This window comes from Sarcophilus harrisii, chromosome 5 (assembly GCF_902635505.1).
Source record: "Sarcophilus harrisii chromosome 5, mSarHar1.11, whole genome shotgun sequence".
NCBI classification, from domain to species: domain Eukaryota; kingdom Metazoa; phylum Chordata; class Mammalia; order Dasyuromorphia; family Dasyuridae; genus Sarcophilus; species Sarcophilus harrisii.
Genome location: NC_045430.1, coordinates 238,380,461 through 238,399,398, shown reverse-complemented (window position 1 = coordinate 238,399,398; position 18,938 = coordinate 238,380,461). Strand labels below are relative to the sequence as shown.

The following is an 18,938-nucleotide window of genomic DNA, read 5'->3' as shown; positions in this document are numbered from 1 at the left end:
GAGACTCTAATATTGCAAACAAATGTGCATTTACTAATAAGCCACAAATATACATCACATAAGCCACTGAAATTGGTATGCTTACACAGAATAAAATATGCAATTCAGAACAAAACCCAAACAAATAATTTGTACTAAAATGTTAACGGATTGTGCTTAATTTTCTACAAATACAATTAATTCTACTGGATCATAATCCCAATAATTTTTATTGCACTGTATCCCATGAAAGCAGACAAAAAGTTAATTTATAGTAAAATGTACAGCAAAAAACAAAACAAAACAAAAAAAAAACAGAACAAGACAAAATTGCTTAGCAGGCAAGAATAATGGAAAAATATTACAGAAATACAAGAAACAGAACAAAGCATAGAAAACAGGAAATAACAGGCACAAGAAAATATTTATGATGAAATCATATTTTACATAAGTCTAATTCACTTTTATGTATCTAAGATAAATTTTCAAAATTTCCTGACAAAAACAAAGACAATCGTTTTAAAGGATATAATACTACCTTAAATTTTTAAAAAAATATATACTTTGAATGAAATATCATGCAGAGTCATAAACTTTTAAATGAGGCTGTACAATACTACAATATCAATTTACTACATAAAAGGCTTTGGTATGATACCAAGTATCTTGGGACCTCAACTGAATTAGTTAAGGAAGTACCGATCTCATTTTTAGAAAGACTCTAGACCAGATACCTAAATTAAATGTCTTACCAAATATGATAAAATCTTGAGAAAACAAGAGAAAATAAATCCATAATAAGACTTTTTAAAAAATACAAGGTGCTCAGGTTTTAGCACATCTCATATATAATAGCCTTATTAAAAGATTATATTTGATTAATGGTCATTTAAATAAGTTAGGCTTGAAATGAAATACTTTGAATACCCATATACCATCCATATCTCAACCTAAGAATATTATATTAAATCCTTAAATGATCTTTACATTACCTACAAAACAATACACATAATATAAATCATAATTAGGTCTTCTACTATTTTCACTCATGAAATAAACATTAAAATTTTCCTTCAACACAAATAACTACAAAAGTAATTTTAAAAATTTGGAGGGCCACTTTTATCAAATGAAATTACATTAAATAGCTGTCAGAGTTCAGTGGAATGGGATTATGAAAGAATCAGGATAGATATTGTAAGGATAAAAAAATTAATTTTTTAGAAATCTGGCACCCAATTTTGAGAAAGAGAGGGTACAGGAAAGAGGAGAAGCACATGGAAAGAGAAAATAAGAGTTTCTAAACTTTTTTTAGTACTTTAATTTCTTTGGCTGAAAATTGAAATAGTGTAAAATGCTTAAGATTGTCAAATGCTATAAGGTGTTATCTAGAACTGACTGTAGAACAAAAACTAAGTCTTTATAACTATCAACTGACTTCTATAAGCAATTCAATAACTGAACTAAAACAAATTTAGAAGTGGCTTCTTTACTACTAGAAGATAGCATATCACAAAACTCAAAATTTTAGAGAATTTCAGTCAATTGGCACACAGAGATTGAGAGTATTTTCAGGATTAAAAAAAATAATAATAATGTCTAATAAAAATAGCTAAAAATTTCTTGGATTTTCACTTTAGATATAAAATCACCATCCTGTATTTTGACATACTTAAATAAACGTACTTTAAAACTCTTTTTTTAAATTACTCTTTTAAAATCATAATGCCAGGTATGTCAAGGAAAAAAAATCTGTTTTGCACAAACAAGACAGACAAATAATACTGACAAAATCTGGTAAGAAATGTCTCATGTAAAAAAATTCCCTTAACTTTATTTTAGGAAAGATCTAAAAAACACCAATGATATTATTTTTTTTTTTAAAGGAGGAAAGTACAGTAAGAACTTTACTGTAGATTATCTTAATCTTCCCTTTTGGAATACCTGAGAAGAATGTTAATTACAAATAATGATGAGAGTGTATAGTAAGAGATACTTTAATAGACTGAGCTCACAAGATGAAGCTTGGAAAGTACAATCCATGTAATGAAAGAAAATATAACCAAAATTAAAACATTTTTGCTTTTGATAGATGTATTTTTCCCTTTCTGAAAAAGTAAACATGAAAGAGGACTACTAAAAGAAAGCTAATGATTCACGGCCTTTAGATAAATGAAAGCCTTATTCAAAAAGTATCAGTATTCAAACTCCAGGTTCACAAATGAAGATAAAACATAAAAACAAAGGTTGGTTTTTTTCTTAAATTGTGAAAATTTAAATAAAGTGCAAAATGGCATTAGTATCAAAATAAAGTAGCATCTTACAAGTATGTTCTTCTTGACAACTAGATTCTGCAGGGCCTTCTGAAATACTTGCAGTGTCCTCTGTAGTTTTCCCTCTTATCCATGCTGCCAATGAGTAAGATCCAGAGTTCTCAGAGCAGGCAGTTTCTAAAATATCACACAGGGTATGACAAAGAAGATCCTTCCGTTCTTCCTCTAAAATTGACACAAGTTAAAAAGTTATAATAAATACTGCCTCTAAAAAAAGATTAAACATTGTATCTTGTCAGGAATTATAAAACCATCAAAGTAAGTGTGTGTGTGTGTGTGTGTGTGTGTGTGTGTGTGTGTGTGTCTGTCTGTCTATAGAGGAGAAATAAAAATAATTAACGGAAGAAAAAACATACTAGGGGGGCTGGAGAAGGTGCTGTAGAAGGTGGGATTTTAGTTGCAACTTAAAAGACAGCAGAGTTCAATGGTTAGTTAAGTTAGTTAAGTCTGTTTCAGACATCAGAGATAGAGAAAATGCATGGAGCTGAGAGATGGAGTATCTTGTTTGTGGAATGGTCCAGAGACCAGTGTTATGGGATCAAAGAGTATATTCATGTTGTCTGACATTTGGAAAGGTAGCAGGGGGCCAGGCTTTGAAGTGCTTTGAATATCAAATTGTGCATTTTGTTTTTGGTCTAAGAGGCAATGAATGGGAAGCTCTTAAGTATTGTTGGGTAGGGTGTGACATGATTGGACCTGAACTACAGGGAAATCACTGTAGTGGCTGAATGGAGGATGGATTGGAGCCCGCAAAGACTAAAAGGCATTAGACCCAGCAATAGGTTATTGCAGTAATCTGGATGTGAGGACCCGTACCAGGGTAAGGTCAATGTCAGAGGAGAGAAGAAGTCAAATAGAAAGGTCTTGGCAAGGGCTTGGATATTAAGAGAAACAGTGAGAAATCCAGCATGAAGCCAAGGTTGGGAACCTGAGGGATGAGTAGGATGGTCTTGTCCTCAGCAGTAAGTGGAAAGAAAATGTGCCATATTTTAGATGAACAGAGTCAAGTCATTTCACTTTGCCTGCCTCAGTTTCCTCATATGTCAAATGAACTGGAGAAGGAAATGGCAAACCCTTCCAAGATCTTTGCTGAAAAAACCCCACATGGTTTCCTGAAGAATTGAACATGACTGAACAAAAGCATAAAGATAATTAAATCTATGGGAGCCGAGGAGCTCATCAATTGAGGTAGGTAGGAGCCAGAGAAGAGAAGGACAGAACTTTACGGACATCTGTGGTCAAGGGCATGTTCTGGAGGAGAATCTATTAAAGACGACAGAGGTTGGAGTTTAAATAAGAGAGGGCTGAGAGATAATGTGAGAATAAGGACTGAGGAAAGGCCATGTGACTATCTGGAAAGAGCAGTTGTGGAGGGATCGTAAGGTCTGAAATCAGATGTTAGGGGTTAAAAGAATGAGAAGAAAGAACGTGGATGCATCTATCATGGAAGCTTTTTCAAGGAGTTTGGCTTCCAAGGACAGATATTAAGAGATGAAAGCTCAAGTGAGGGTGTTTTCAGGATAGGGGAGAATGGGCATGTTTGTAGAATGGGAAATGATAGGAGCGCTGACCTGTTGGAGAAAACGGATGGAATGGAATTTCCTGAACAAGTAGAGGGTAAGGAATCAGGGCACTCCAAAATGTGAGAAGGGAGAGAACAGAATGGCAGAAGACATCTGAATGAGGAAAGATGAGGAAGAAGGAAGGAAGAGGTGATAGTGAAAGGCCTCGATTTTTTTCTGTAAAATATAAGGTTCTCAGCTGAGAGAGTAGAGGGATGGGGAGCCATGGAAGGTTTGAAAAAGCAGTTTTGGAGAGTGGGATGGTGAGGTGATAAGGGAGGTACAGTACGTTTCCTAGCAGCAATGAGGGCCCAGTTGAGATTTTATAATATAAATTTGTAATGACCCAGTCAGAACAGTGTGTGTCTTTTCTCTATCTTCATTGAGCATCACAGGTGCAGGAACAAAAGTGAAAAATGGTGGAAGTGATCTAAAGATGAGAATTGGATAGCTATAACTAGCGATAAGCTAAAGGGACAAGTGAGAGAGGAGAAAAATTTCATTATTTTATATTATTGTATTACATAGACACACTTTTTAAAAAAGGAAAAAAAAAATCAGCTGTTACAGGATTGAAACATTTCTTTTTTTTGAAAGTACCATCTAAATCTCAGGGAGTGAAAGAAAGAGGAGAGCAGAAAGGAAAGGATGAAGAGTGGAAGGAAATAAAAAGAGAAAGTTTCTTTACTGAAAGTTTTTTTTTACTTTAAGAAGTTAAGGCATTTATTCAATGTTCCAATTATGGGGAAATTAGTTTATATGAGTGCATATTAAAAATACTACAAAATTATAAGCAATCAGTTTATCACATTTTCAGAACATAATGTTTATTTCTTAAACTGTTCATATTTCATTTTCTATCTTTTTGTAGTACTCTTAAAAATAAATTCAATCAACATACATTTATTTGTTAAGTGCTTACTGGAGGATTCTGAGAGGCAAGGTTTAAACACTTGATTCTGTGCCATAGGATAGCTTAAATTATGAAAGGACTGACATATTTATAACATGTATACTGATGTTCTATAAGATTCAAATAAGATCTTTAGTTAAAACCATGTTTTTAGAAATATTCTAGAAAAAAGCACTTTTCTATTTGGATTTTATGTATATTTAAAACTTTCTGGAAAGGACTTGAAGTGATACTGTATGTTACATAATTATATAATAGAGTTATGTCTACACTAGCATTTTTTGCTTATCAAAAGTAGGCATTACTACTTCTTGAATAAGATTTTGTATATATATATATATATATATAGTCAAGTACATATTTAGTAGTAAAACAGCAACTATGAACTTTAAAAAATTATACATTCTGTGCATTTCTTAATACAGTTTTAATGATTTATAAATATTTTCACATAAAAGATTAAATATGAAGTTATAAATTGGGAAAACTTATTTTAGAAAAATTCATTTCATTTAAGAATTGTGGATATTTTTTGAGATCTCATTTTAAGGCCGAATGGTGTGCCAGAAAGAGTACATAGTATAGATCATGAACATATGCATTTGATTCTGTGCTGCACTTATTTACTGTTACAAGTTTTAATTTCTTAATCTCAGTTTCCTCAAACTATAAAATTAGGATAATGCCTATTTAAGATAATGTTCTTCCTGAACTGAACAGAGTAGTAAAGAGTAAATTGGAAAGGTAGAGTTCAAAGAATCAACTGAGAAAATGTATTTTGTAAAATGTAAAAAATTATTTTAAAAAAAGCGATGTATACTATTTTACTTTTTCCCCTTGTAGTTTTCCCCCTGATTCTTCTTTCACAACATGAAATATGAAAACATGGACTGTACAGGTATTATATATATCAGGTTGCTTGCTGTCTTAGAGAAGGTGGTTGAGAGAGAAAAATTTGGAACTGAGAATCTTATAAAAGTGAATGCTGAAAATTATCTTTACATATAATTGAAAAATAATAAAATACTATTAAGTGGAAAAAAATGATGTAATTATAATATACTTGTTGATTAGATAAAATGCATTTAAAGTAAGTTCCTAAAAAAATCAAGATGAATAATTAACAAAATAATAATAATAATAATAAAGTACCTTGGCAATCTCTCCAAGAAGACTTTTCAGAAGTAAACAATAGCTTCTTCAAAAGAAATGCCTTTATGAAATTGAAGCAATAATTATTAGAATACATAACAGCAAAAACTCAATCTCTAATTTTAAAGTATAAGTAATCTCTTATTGCTCTGTTCAGATCTTTTAACTATACTTTGAAAGTTTCTTTTGGATTGAAATTTCCCCAATATGAAAACATTCTTTTAGGGTTTTTTTCATTTGAACTTGTTTTAACTGCTAAAACTGATTTAAAGTTACATCTAATTTTAAAACTCAGTTTGCAATGACAGAAATTCAAAAATATTATAATTGTGTATTACATATGTTTATGCTAATATATTTTTACATACACAATATATATTTAGAGCATAATAGTATATTCTTCTGTCAGGCATATTATTTCAACAAATGGAAGTGAATGAAAGCAAAAAGCTTTACAATTCATTTGGACTTTTTCCATCATGCTCTCAGGAACCTCATCATCTCCCAAGACTCTGTCCCTAGGAGACTTCTGATTAGAGAGTGAAGAGCTCTTCTCTTAAGGAGGGTACTCAAGCCAGTCATCTATTCTCCACTCCTTTTCCTTTTGTGTTATCTTTCCTGGTAGATTATAAGCTCTTGGAGGGCAGAGACTTTCCTTTTTGTATTTGTAAGCCGAGTATTTAGCACAATGCTTGGCAGGTAAAATTTTATTGAGTGACAATTATTATTTGTTCATAGTGAGCAGACTAGTGCAGTGGAAAACATACTGGTCTTGGAGTTAAAAAGATTTGAGTCCAAATTCTACCTCTGATATTTCTGAGCTCTATGATCAAATATGTCTCTGACCTCTCTGACCCTGGGTTTTCCCTATATCACTGGATTATCAAATAAGATAAAAACCTTCAAAACACTTTGCTAACTTGAAAGTGCTACATAAATATTTGTTTCTATGATGGTAAAGTGTAATATGAAAAAACTTCTCTAAGTATTCAAAGAAGTACATGCATGAACATTGTGGAAATATATATTTATAAATCAGCATTTTATCCTTTTAGGCTTATATAGCACCTTATGTTAGTTCAAGATGAGTAAGAGCCTTATGTCCATGATTAACTATTATACAAATTTTTGTAAACCAACAACTTTGCAAATATGGGAGGCAATGTGGCACAGGCATAATATGTAAAAAAGGCAGCCTTGAAGCAAGAATACCTGGATTCAAAATCGCCTCTGCTTATGTGACTATGGGCAAATGATTTATCCTCACTGCCTCAGGAAACCTAGAATTTTAAGTTATAGGTGAAATACCCAGAGATATATATATATACACGTTGCTTGAGAAGTTCCTTAAAGCAATGCAAACATGGGCCCAGATGAACCCCCTTACAAAAACAAACAACCCTCAGATTTAACACTGAATCTCCTAACCATGTATGTTGTAATAATCATCACTAGCACATATTACCTGAACAGGAGCAATAACTGCACAGGGGCCACCTTCAAGTTGTTCCAATGCAGAACCTTCTGATTCACTAAACACAAAGCCTAAAAGTAAAAATAAATAAAATGATTAAAAAGATCGTGAAATAAATGTGTCTATGAGAAATACCACTCATCAGAGCAAACAAAATATCTATGGAGTTCATTGATTAGTGGAGTAAAAGGCTGGAGACATCTCAAGTCTATTGTTATTAGTATTAAGTATACCTTAGATCTTCCTGAGTTTGGTTTCAGGGTGATGAATCTCTAAAGCTTACTATTTAATATTTACTCAATGCTCAAACAAAAACAGGCTGGGCAAAAAATGACAGAGGTCCTAGATTACCTTTATTTACAAATGTCATTATTGACTCTTCTGGGATTACAAAAGTTTGTTTTGCCTATCATAAAAGTTGTGCATAGGCAAAAGCTATATAACAATTAGGAGTCTAATAAATGTATGCTGGTACTAAAATGGTTTTGCTCCTTCCTAAAAAAAAAAAAAAAAAAAAAAAAAAAAAAAATTCAAAATGCAGTCTTCTTGGAGTGAAACTGCCTTAAAGAGATTATTATTATTATTATTATTATTTTTTAAGGAACAAAGAGCTGAATTGAAGAGTATGTGTAAAATTATATATTATGTATTATGCAAATGTGTAAGAAAGCCAGAAAAGTGGGTAGGGGAAAGGTTCTTTGAAAGTCAAGTAGAGAATTTTATAGCTGATCCTGGAAGTGATAGGGAGCCATAGACGTTTACTAAGTAGGAAAGAAGTAACAAGCTCAGACCTGAATTTCAAGGAAGATCATTGAGAGCTAAATGGAAGATGAACTAGAGTGGGAAAGACTTATAGCAGGCAGACCAACCAATAGTCCAGATATGAGATAAGGGTGGTAGTAGGGTTGGAGAAAAATAGGGTCACATTCGAAAAATTTTATGAAGGTAAAACAGACAGGCTTTTGCAACAGATTTTATAGTGGGGGGATGAGAGAGAGGAAATCAAGGATGACACCAAGGCTGTAAGCCCTATACTATAAGGATGATGGTACCCTCAATATTAACAGGGAAGTGTGGAAGAGGGGAGAATTTGAGTAGAAAGATAATTAATTCAGTTTTGGATATGTTTAAGATAGGACATCCGGTTCAACATGGCCTAAAGGAAGTTTGAGATATAAGACTGGAGATTAGGAGACAAGTTAGGGTTAAATAAGAAGATTTGAAACTCCCTTAAAGTTGATGAAACTGTCAACTGGGATCTAGTGGGAGATGAGAAGAAAATCAAAGACAGAGGCCTGAGGGACACTCACAATTAGTGGAGGTCAGCCACTGGATAAAAATCCATTAATGGAGACAGCGAAATAGTGTCATGAAAACCTCTGAGTTATCAAGGAGATGAAGCTGATCAACTTTGTCAGAAGCTATAGAGGTCAAGAAGAATGTGGATTAAGAAAAGGTCATTAGATTTAACGAACAGATCACTGGTAATTTTGGGGAGAGCAGTTAATATCCAACTTAGTTGATTAATTTATTAGTTTGGCTTAATTTCTTCCTCCTCCCCTTTTATTCTTTATTACAAGGAATAGTTGTTTAAAGAGGGAATATGATCAGAAATTAAGATGATGTAAAGGTCAGATGCCAGTAAGAACTTTAAATTAGAGTTGAATTGATGCCATAAAATGAGGGTCCCTTAAATAAACTTAGGGTGTTTAGCTAGGAGAAAAAAGAATTTTAAGAAGAACATGAAAAGAATATTTCAGTACTGAAAATCTATTAATTAGAAGAGTGATTAATTTGTTCTGCTTGATCCCAATGCTGAATTAGGAGCAGGGAGCAGAAATTGAAGAGGCAGGTTTGATTTAAATGACCTGTTTCAAACCATTAAAGGTAATGTTTTGTGGCTAGTTTTTCCAGTAGGAGAAGAAAAGAGTAATATGCATTCATCAAGTACATATTAAGTGCCAGGAACTATGTTAAGCACTTAACAAATATCAAGTTATCAGATTCTCACAACCTCAAGAAGTAGGTATTACATAGTTACTAAGTGTGAGAGCAGATTTGAATTCAAGTTGTTCCAACTTGAAGTCCAACATTCTATTTACTGTACTTAGCTGTTTTTTAGCCATTTTGGTCATTACAATTAATTATATGTCATGAACTTTAAATGGTGGGGTTTTTTTTGGTTCTGTTTTTTATATTTTGTAGCTATTAGATTTTTATGTTGTTTTTATTTTTAATTTATTTTTGTGAGACAGTTGGGGTTAAGTGTCTGAGGCCAAATTTGAACTCAGGTTCTCCTGACTCCAAGGACAGTGCTCTCTCCACTTCACCTAGCTGCCCCTTGTTTTTAGTTTGTTCTACACTAGTTCATATTATGTCTTTATGTGTTAGAATTTAAGTTACAGAAAAAAGAAGTATGTGTTAGTATAAACTTTTTCATAAACTTTAAGTGGGAAGACATGCCAAACATATGAAAAATAATTTCCTGTGAAAAATACATTCATGAACTGACACTGAATGAAATAATTACCAAAAATGCAAAATGACTATAACAACGTAAATGAGAAAAACCAGAACAAAACTGAATGTTGTATAATTATGTGGAAACTTGATACTTAAAAAAGGAGAAAATACATCTCCCTTCCTTTGCTGCAAAACGGAATTTTTCAATAAATAGTTACTAAGTACCCTTTGCAAAACACTACTAATCTCTGGGGGGTGGGGGCTATAGAAAGGGGTGTAATAAAAAAAGGCAAAAAGTAAACCCTGCTCTCAAGGAGTTTCCAGTCTAAAGCGGGAGATAACATGCAACTATGTACAAAATAAGCTACAGGATAAACTGGAAATAGTAAACAGAGGAAAAATATATGGTAGGCAACTCAAGGTCCTTCACCAGTTATGACTGTACAGAGGAAAAAAAAAAAATTGGAAGTAGAGGAAGCCAAACTTCAATCAAAATAAGTTTCTTTCACTTACACCTTGACTGACTTTGGGCAAGTCACAAACTATCTGGGCCCCAATTTTCTCATTTCATCAACTCTCATCTTAAGAGTTTAACTAGATGGCTTCTAAGATCCCTTCTAACTCTAATTCTATGATCCCCATTACTTTCTCTAGTCATTCTCCACTTCATCTATGACTTTCCTGAACATAAGGTATGATCTCACCAGGGGAGAGTAGTACAATGATACTATCACTGTCCTTGTCCTGGACATTAGACTTCACACTATGCACAGTGAATCTAAAGTCCACTAAAATACTCTTCCATGTCTGTGAAGATCGCGTATTTTAAAATCAGCCAGAGTCAGGAATTCAGGTTAGGGGGAAATCGTCAGTCTTTATTCTCAGTGAAGAAGGATCGGATGTGGAAGAGAATGGGCAATAGCAATGTGTGTAGCTGAGTCAAGAAGCTAGCTAGACCAGCAGCCACAGGACCAGCAGCTAGGAGTATGGAACCCAGGCCCAATCTCTCCCAGCTTCTCTTCCTGTCTCTCTCTGCCTCCACCCACCAAAATCGTCATTTCCTATACAACACACATCAGGACTTGCAAGGAGAGTGGGCAGGGACCATTCTTTATCCAATCATGTATATTAATAGATATAGTCCAATTACTATTTAGCCTCACTTACTTGGGACCTCAGTGCATCAACTCAAACCTCAGCCCATTACACATGTCCATCTTCAATCCTGTATTTTTAAAATTGATTTTATGATAATAAAAAGCTTTCCATGTCCCTGTTTTTTATACAGCATCTTTTTAATAAACCATAAACATTTCAGTATACAAAGAATAAGAAATAATTTCGAATGTAGTTTTCCTTAAATATATGCAAATTTTAAAAATAGTAAAAACCATTAGTTTATGTCCCTTTCTACATACTCTTTGTTTGTTTTGTGCATTTTAAATGTTATGATTTCCTTTTGGGGGGAGTTGCAATCATTATTCACTAACTTATCTCTATCCTGATACAGAAACTTTCCCTTGTAATACCCACCCCACATACATATGTGTGTGTGAGTGTGTGTGTGTGTGTGTGTATTTTAAGCCAATGTTTTGGCCAGTCTGTTAAATTTCACCATGCAGAGATCAATTGTAGCTTATCAAATACTTTTTGTGTCCTGTTAGCAGTGTATTAGCTATTTCTACCTTATGTCACCTGAATACTTCATATGAACACAAATGTACATGCCATATATGTATAGATTTGCTGTTTGCATTATATATTTAACTATAGTATGTGTTTACATTTAGAATACGCATCTTATACACACATATCTACATATGTGTGTGTATATACACACACACATATATATATATTTAATCGATTTCTCTATTTAGTGTATAAACATATCCCTATATTCAGGTCATAAAGGTATTAAAACAACACAGAGACAAGAAAAGATTTCTAGAGTAAGTCATTAAATACAACTGCCAAGTTACCATCAAACTACTAATGACTCATCTTTCTGTTCTGCTCTTTAATGAGCTTCCTCTCTCCTTCCCTAACCTATCATTTAGTCCACATTTCTACATCTTGTTCATAAGAATAATTATCAAACATTTTGCTACTATTTAGATAAACCATAAACCACACTTATAGCCTCCTTCTGATACTAATTAACACAATCCAAAACAATAAAAAGGAATGAGATTAGCCTGTCAATGTATTTTTGACAAGTTATGCCAGATCTATAAGGATGACTTTCATTTCTAGATATTCATGAAAATAATTTGTACTGGAATTCTGCCATTTCAAAACTCACTCTAGTGCAGTTGCCAGCATATAGATGCCTATGCTCCGATTACATTTCAAAATTTCTCCATTTGATCAGCCAGTGGCAATTCTAGAAGAGAAATATCCTCTAAACACGGTCTTTAAAAAAGCCTTATTTCTAAAAATCAAACAGACAAACCAACCCCCTCCCCAAAAAAAAAAACAAACCAAAAAGCAAATCTTAAATCTACCAATTTTTTCTTTATGATGGCTCAAGATCTGAATGCAATCCAATACTAAGTACCATTATAGATTTGTGAAACAATGCCAGAGTTGATGTCAGAACACTAATGCAGCATTTTAAGTGCAGCAAAGTGGAGTCTCATTGTCTACTCTGATATCCCAAATGACCACTGGAGCAATCTCTAGCAATTGGAACTTCAATAAATAAATAAAATAAAACAAACGCCAACTCCAAACTTCATTTCAGTGTAACCAATTTAATCACCAAATGCATATACTTAGTAGCCCTGAAACATTTACAATGTTTGGAATTGCTCATCTAAAGTATTTTGTTCTGTTAAGTATTTTTCTAAGTGAATATGAAACATTCTAAATTCTGAAGTGATATTTATTAAATTATTCCCTGTAAAAGCATTTACTCTAATTAATATTTTTCAGCAATTTTATACATATAATCTTGTATCTGCAAAAATCCAAAAGTCCATTAGTTAATCATATTTTAATGCTGAAATGTATGTACTTTTCAATTTGATTAAAGTCTAGGTCAAGACTTATGGAAAGTTAGAATCACAGAAAACAGGCATGCACTTACTAGCAGAATAGCCACAAATATTCCACCTACTGGACAACCTTAGTTAATTTACCACTTCCAAAAATAATAATAATAATTGTGATATTATTTATCTCAACCAGCTGTAGTGAAGAAAGCATTCGGCAAACCTTAAAGCATTAAAACTACACCTAAAAGTAGGTGTAGTAGTTCTTTAGGTGTGGGTTAACTGTCAAAGAAAACTTGAGAACACAAGCATTTCTTTCAGAACTGAGAATACATCAGGGTGAAACTATCCAATGCAAAAGAACACTATTACAAGAAAATGATATGCTTCATCACTATTATTCCTTTTGAAAACTTGTCAAGTTCAATTTTATTTTACATTTTATAAAGGATAAATATAAGAGAACATATTCTCTCAAACATTTTATTTGGAACTAAAGATTGACAGCTTCTTGAGGACAAGAGCACCCATCTAAAATCTCTTTCCTTCAACTTTCTCATCTATAAAATAAGGCAGTTGGGCTTGATGATTTCTAAAGTAGCTTTCTGGTCTAAAAACCTGGTATTCTCTAGGTTTGGCAAAGCCCACAATTAAACTATTTCAACTACACTAACCACACTGTAAATTTACTTTAACAGTTCAAAATATAAGTTTAATATTTCCTTATTTTAGCAAGGTAAAAACATTATCACAGATTACATATAGATTAGATGGTGAGTTTTGAGGCAAGCAAAATAATGTTACATTGAGTTTTTTTTTAATTTCAACACAATGCATAAATATCACCAGTTTTATTCATGTTTGTTATCAAAATACAAAGATCCAAAAAGTAATTAAAAGGAAAACGTAAAATTTAAGATTTGAAAATGCAAGATTTTAGACCAATTACATCCCATCAAGAGATATATATATATAGAATGATCAGAAATTCCATCAAAACAATAAGATGAAAATGGTGCAGAAAATAAGGAGAGCTGTATTTTAACAGAACTATGATGACTTGATGTCAACTTAAAGGAGGTCTTCAAGGCCCTAAAGAATTAATGCAGTCTTAAGATAAACATGAACATTTATATTCAGAGGTATAGATGACTAGATAGTCAATTGTTCCCCCCCCCCCAAAAAAAAAGCCTATATTAAGTGTGCAAATGAAACAACACTGAGAAGCAATTCTAACACAAAATCAAAATTCAAAGATTCTGATGGGTTAAAACAGTGGACATAAGATTTATTCAAAGTATCTAAGTATCTACTTGTGCCAAGCACTATGCTAGCACAAGTATCACTGCAACAACCACAATTCCTAAACCAAATATAAAGTAATTTTGAGGAGTAACAGCAGTACTAAGGAAGAGAAAGGCAGAAATCAGTATAGATCTCATGCAGAAAAGAAATTAGTGATTCTAAGGAGGAGGCAATGTATTGCAGGTACGGAGGATATCCTATGCAAAGGTTTAGAAGTAGGGGATGTTTTAAAGTGTTTGGGGAATAGCAAACAGTTTAAATGGAAATGATTTAGTAAAGAGTTCAGATCATATACTGGTCACTGAAAAAGCTGGGAAATTTAAGAATGGAGGAGACTGGGATATGAATGGCTGTGTTCATGTGTTTGAAAGATTGCTATATGGAAGAAAGATCAGGCTTTTCTTTCTGGTCCAAGAGGGCCAAATGTAGAACCAAAGTATAGAAGTTACAATAAAAGGAAAAGAAGGGGAAAGGGAGGATAGTTAGGCTCAAATAAAAGAAAAACTGACTAATTTACTCATTTGAATTATAAAAAATAAAATGGGCTTCTAAGAGGGTAGTGTGTTCCCTCTTATTGGAAGTACTGAGATAACTACTTAGTATGACACAGAAAGGACTCTTATTTAGACATAAACTGGACTATTTGGCCACTTGGGAATACTTCCAATTTAAAGATTCTATGATTTTACTACTAACCAGAGCTATGATTTTGACATGCCACTTACCCTGGGAAAGGAACCAATTTCTAATTTGTCATTAATCAATAAATATATATTAAGCAGCTGTCAACACACTATTTTAGGTTTTGAGTTTAAATAAAACCCAACTGTCCTAAAATGAAGTAGAGAAAGGATGGAGTAAAGTATCTTTAAACTTCCAACTCTAAAATACGATAGTTCTTATTTTGAAACATAGTGAAACAATTCCAAGAAAGGGATTATTATCTTTTTCTTTATGATGTATATTCTGTTTTCAATTTTAAATATTCAATAATCACTTTCTCCAGCAGATATTTGTTCCATAAGTGAGCTGTTTTAGAATTTAAAAAAAAAATACCCAAAAGGTTGTCTCAAAAGTAACCACAAACTTTTACTCTCATATCCAGAAATACAATTCCAAATGTGATCTGCCAAAATTACCACAGCACTGGGGGAACTATTTGGTGTTCTTGGCTCCCCTGGGCTCTGAAGATAAAATCCCCCACCCTTTCATAAGAGAGATATAATGGTCCACAAGAAAACAGTCTTGTCCTCTCATCTAAACTTTGAAGGCAATAATATAGTGTAATCTTATATCCTGTACCACACCTTGAACATTAGTGACATACCACAAACAATTACAACATCTAAGTTGTAATAAAATAGCTTCTTCTGACCACCCATCCACCTCTTATTTTCCTCCCTTAACACAATCTAAGTCTAAGAAAAAAGCTGATGTGAACAGCAAAGAGGCTTCTTAATTTATCTCAGTCTGGAACAATCTAATTGAGTCATCCTTTTTTGGTGGTGAAGGGTGGAGGAGAATTGATGAGGGTACAAAGTGTGAACCAAGAATTTTTTATTAACCTTACCCTAAAATATTCCAACTTAGTCACTCATTTCTATGGGAAACTAATGAGAACACAAAATATAGAGAAAAAGTTCTAAACCAAGTTGAAAACAATACAATTAAATCATCACAGCCATCTTTTTTTTTTTTTTTTTAAACGGGAAACTGATAAGGTTAAAAGTGTAGAAAAGGGACGTTCTTAACTTTAGCCTAAAACAGGTGAACTAAATCATTTTTTTTTTTTAAATAGGAAACCGGTGTGGACAAAGTGTTGCCAAGGGGATCTTCACCAAAGGCCAGACTAATCCAACTAAAGGGAATTTTTAAGGAAACTGATGAGGACTTAAGTGTAGTGAAGGGGTTCTTAACCTTAACCTAGAATAATTCGATGAGGTCACCCTTTTAAAAGTTGAAACTGACAGGAATGGAGGGTAGACAAGAGGCTCCGTAACCTTAGTCTAGAACAATCCAACTAAATGGACCTTTTCTAGGAAACGGACGCGGATGAAGCGTGTAGCCCCGAGAGCTTTCATCTTTTTGTTCCATGCCCCACTCTGGCAGTCTGAAGAAGCCCGCCTCCCTTCTCGTAACGTTTTTCCATAAACTAACCCCCTGGGGAGCAGGGTCATTTTGTATGGCCGTCTGTCTTTGTATTCCCAGCGTTTCACAAGGTGCCAGACACATCACGGGGGCTTAGTCACTGCTTGTTCACTTGCTAAAATGCCTTCCCCTGTGTACGATTACAAAGGAAACCGATCCTAAGGACGTAAGTTATCTTTCTTTTGAAGTTCCCGGGCAGCGCTCTCGGAGCCAGACCACACCACCGCCCTCTGGGAGCGCCTCGGCTGGGACTTTCCCGCCCCAGGCGGGGTAGGGTCCCGATCCCCGAGATCTGGCACCTGCCCGCCCCGCGCCCGAAGGGCCCAGGCCAAGGGGGCGACGAGCCCCGCGGGACCCGGGGGAGGGGCGCGGGCCCCGCGGTACCTTGAGTCCAGCGGCAGAAGATGGTGTCGGAGAGGCCGGGGCTGGACTTGGGGCCCCACACCAGCTCCATCAGCTCTTTCGTCAGTTCGGACATGATGAAGGGCCGGCGAACGGGTTTTCGCTTCCAGGCCTCCCGCCCCGAAACATGGGGATTGGGGAGGCTGGGAAGGCTCGGGCTGAGGCAGCGGAGGCGAAGGGGAGGAGATGGCAAAAGAGGCGGAGGGAGAGAAAAAAGAGAAAGAGGAGGAAGAAGAGGAAGGAAAGAAGAAGGAGGAGGAGAAGGAAGACGAGGACCGGGAAGAGGATGGAAGGGACCGGGCACTTCTGCACGGGATCCGGCGCCTGTCAGCTAAGGCACCGCGCCGAGTTTCCGCAGGACCGGAAGTTGTTCTCCGCTACTTCCTCCCTTTGGCCCCACCCACCCGTCCGAGCCTGGGAGGCGGGACGCCTCCCGGAAGCGGAAGTGGCCGAAGTGCTAGGGGCGCGCCTTCCTTCTTGAACTTGGGGAGCTGTCCAGCCACTCCTTCCCTTTGGTTCAGTGGGTGAATGGAGACTGGCCCCCGCTGGGGAAGTTTCTTCAGAAGCCAGCCACCGTCCTTTTTTCCTCTTCCCCATCCCCACAGCGCCTCAGTCATACCCTGAAGAGGGCTTTCCAAGGCTCGCTGGAGGCAAGGTCCCAGCTCCCTCTGTCTGTGAAAGTATCATTCAATAATAATAAAACAACAGTGTTGTTCTGTCCAGTCTATGGGTAACCCCGATGAGCGGGTGAAAACTGGGCAAAGAACGGCCACCTGCCAGTCCCTGAAGAATCCCACTCCTCTGTGCTCTTTCTCTCCAGCTCTTACTGTCTTGTGTGTGTTAGGTATTGTCAGTGGTAGTAGTAATGTGACTTACAGTGGGACAGAGCCAGCCAGGTGGCGTCCAGAACACCTACTGATTGTAAATCTGGACAAGTCATTTAAATCCTAAACTTGGAGCCACGGGACTATGAATCTGAGCTCTGCTGTTTTCTGTGTTGAACCCAGGCTGCTCAAAGCCTCTAGGAATCCTGAGATAATTCTGATGGAAAAACCTCATCCACGTGAAATTGAATCCAAATTAAGCTCTCCCTTTGCGTACTTGTGCAGAACAAGTCCCCAAATCTCTGGACTTCTGCTTCCTCTAGTGGGATTTGGCATCTCTGAGGTCGACATGTCTAATTCTACAAGCCTATAAATTGCAAAATGATTGTTTCTACATTTCCTGTTTAAATTTGAATGTGAGTTATCATCGGTTTAGTGTGTGGCTATAAGATAATAATATTGACATTTGGTTCAATGACAGGTTAATTAAAAAGCAATTGTTATAGATAGGCAAATATGAGAAATGAAAGTATTCTTCAAAAAGTTACAAAGTAACATCATCAACCACATGTTTATTAAATCCCTAGTACATGATAGATATACTAAATACTGAGATACAAAGAAAGGAACAAGTGAAAACAACAACAACAAAAAAGTTCCTACACTCATGAAACTTACAATCTAATGGGGGACATGGTATGCAAAGAAATATGTACAAACAAGTTAGAAGTAATTCTATGAGGGAAAGCACTAATATTAAGGATGACTAGGAAAGGCTTATTGCGCAAGAGATTTTATCTGATACTTAAAAAAGGAAGCCAGAGAGACCAGAAAGTGGAGGTGAAGAGGTGAAGAATTTCAGATACAGGGGATAGTTAGTGAAAATGGATGGAAGGGAGATGAAGTATCTTCTGCAAGAAGCTCAGTATGTGCAAGTCTAAAAAGACTAGAAAGATATGAACAGAGCTTTGAAAAAAGAATTATGGGGTGGGGAGTAATATGACATGATCAGATCTATATTTTAGAAAGATCATTTTGACAACAGAGTGATAGATGAACTAGAGAGGGGAAAAACCTGATGCAGAGAGGCCAACAAGAAAGTATGGTAGTAGTCAGGGAGCAAAAGGGAAAAGCATTTGATCTATAATTTTCCTTACTATTGGGTTGGTATGAACCAGGAAAATATGAGTCAGTAGATATTAATGAAGTTTCTCTTTGTTCACTTTCCATTTCAAGACAGTATCACCACTTTCAAAGTATCAAAGCAATAATTTTGATGTCTTTTTTATTAAAGTCAGTATTATTGGGACTGCTAGATTCCACATTTTGAAAGATAACAAAACATTTTCTGTGCCATAGCAACCTATGAAGATAATATGAAAAAATGTAT

At 35.1% G+C, this 18,938-nt stretch overlaps 1 protein-coding gene across 2 annotated transcripts in view; it reads right to left on the bottom strand.

Annotated features, from left to right (window-relative positions):
• The window catches only part of MINDY3 (MINDY lysine 48 deubiquitinase 3), a 95,870-nt gene extending 78,743 nt beyond the window's left edge, over positions 1 to 17,127 (bottom strand). Inside the window, exons 1-4 of one of the 2 annotated variants that reach the window (XM_012551269.2) lie at positions 16,707 to 17,127; positions 7,405 to 7,484; positions 5,940 to 6,000; positions 2,304 to 2,477 (exon numbers count right to left, since the gene is read on the bottom strand). In XM_012551269.2, coding sequence (XP_012406723.1) covers positions 2,304 to 2,477; positions 5,940 to 6,000; positions 7,405 to 7,484; positions 16,707 to 16,800 — 409 coding nt within the window. In that variant the 5' untranslated portion in view covers positions 16,801 to 17,127. Of the gene's footprint in view, positions 1 to 2,303; positions 2,478 to 5,939; positions 6,001 to 7,404; positions 7,485 to 16,706 lie in introns of those variants that run through there. The other variant, XM_031939924.1, reaches the window with a different exon arrangement.
• Positions 17,128 to 18,938: the final 1,811 nt, after the last annotated feature.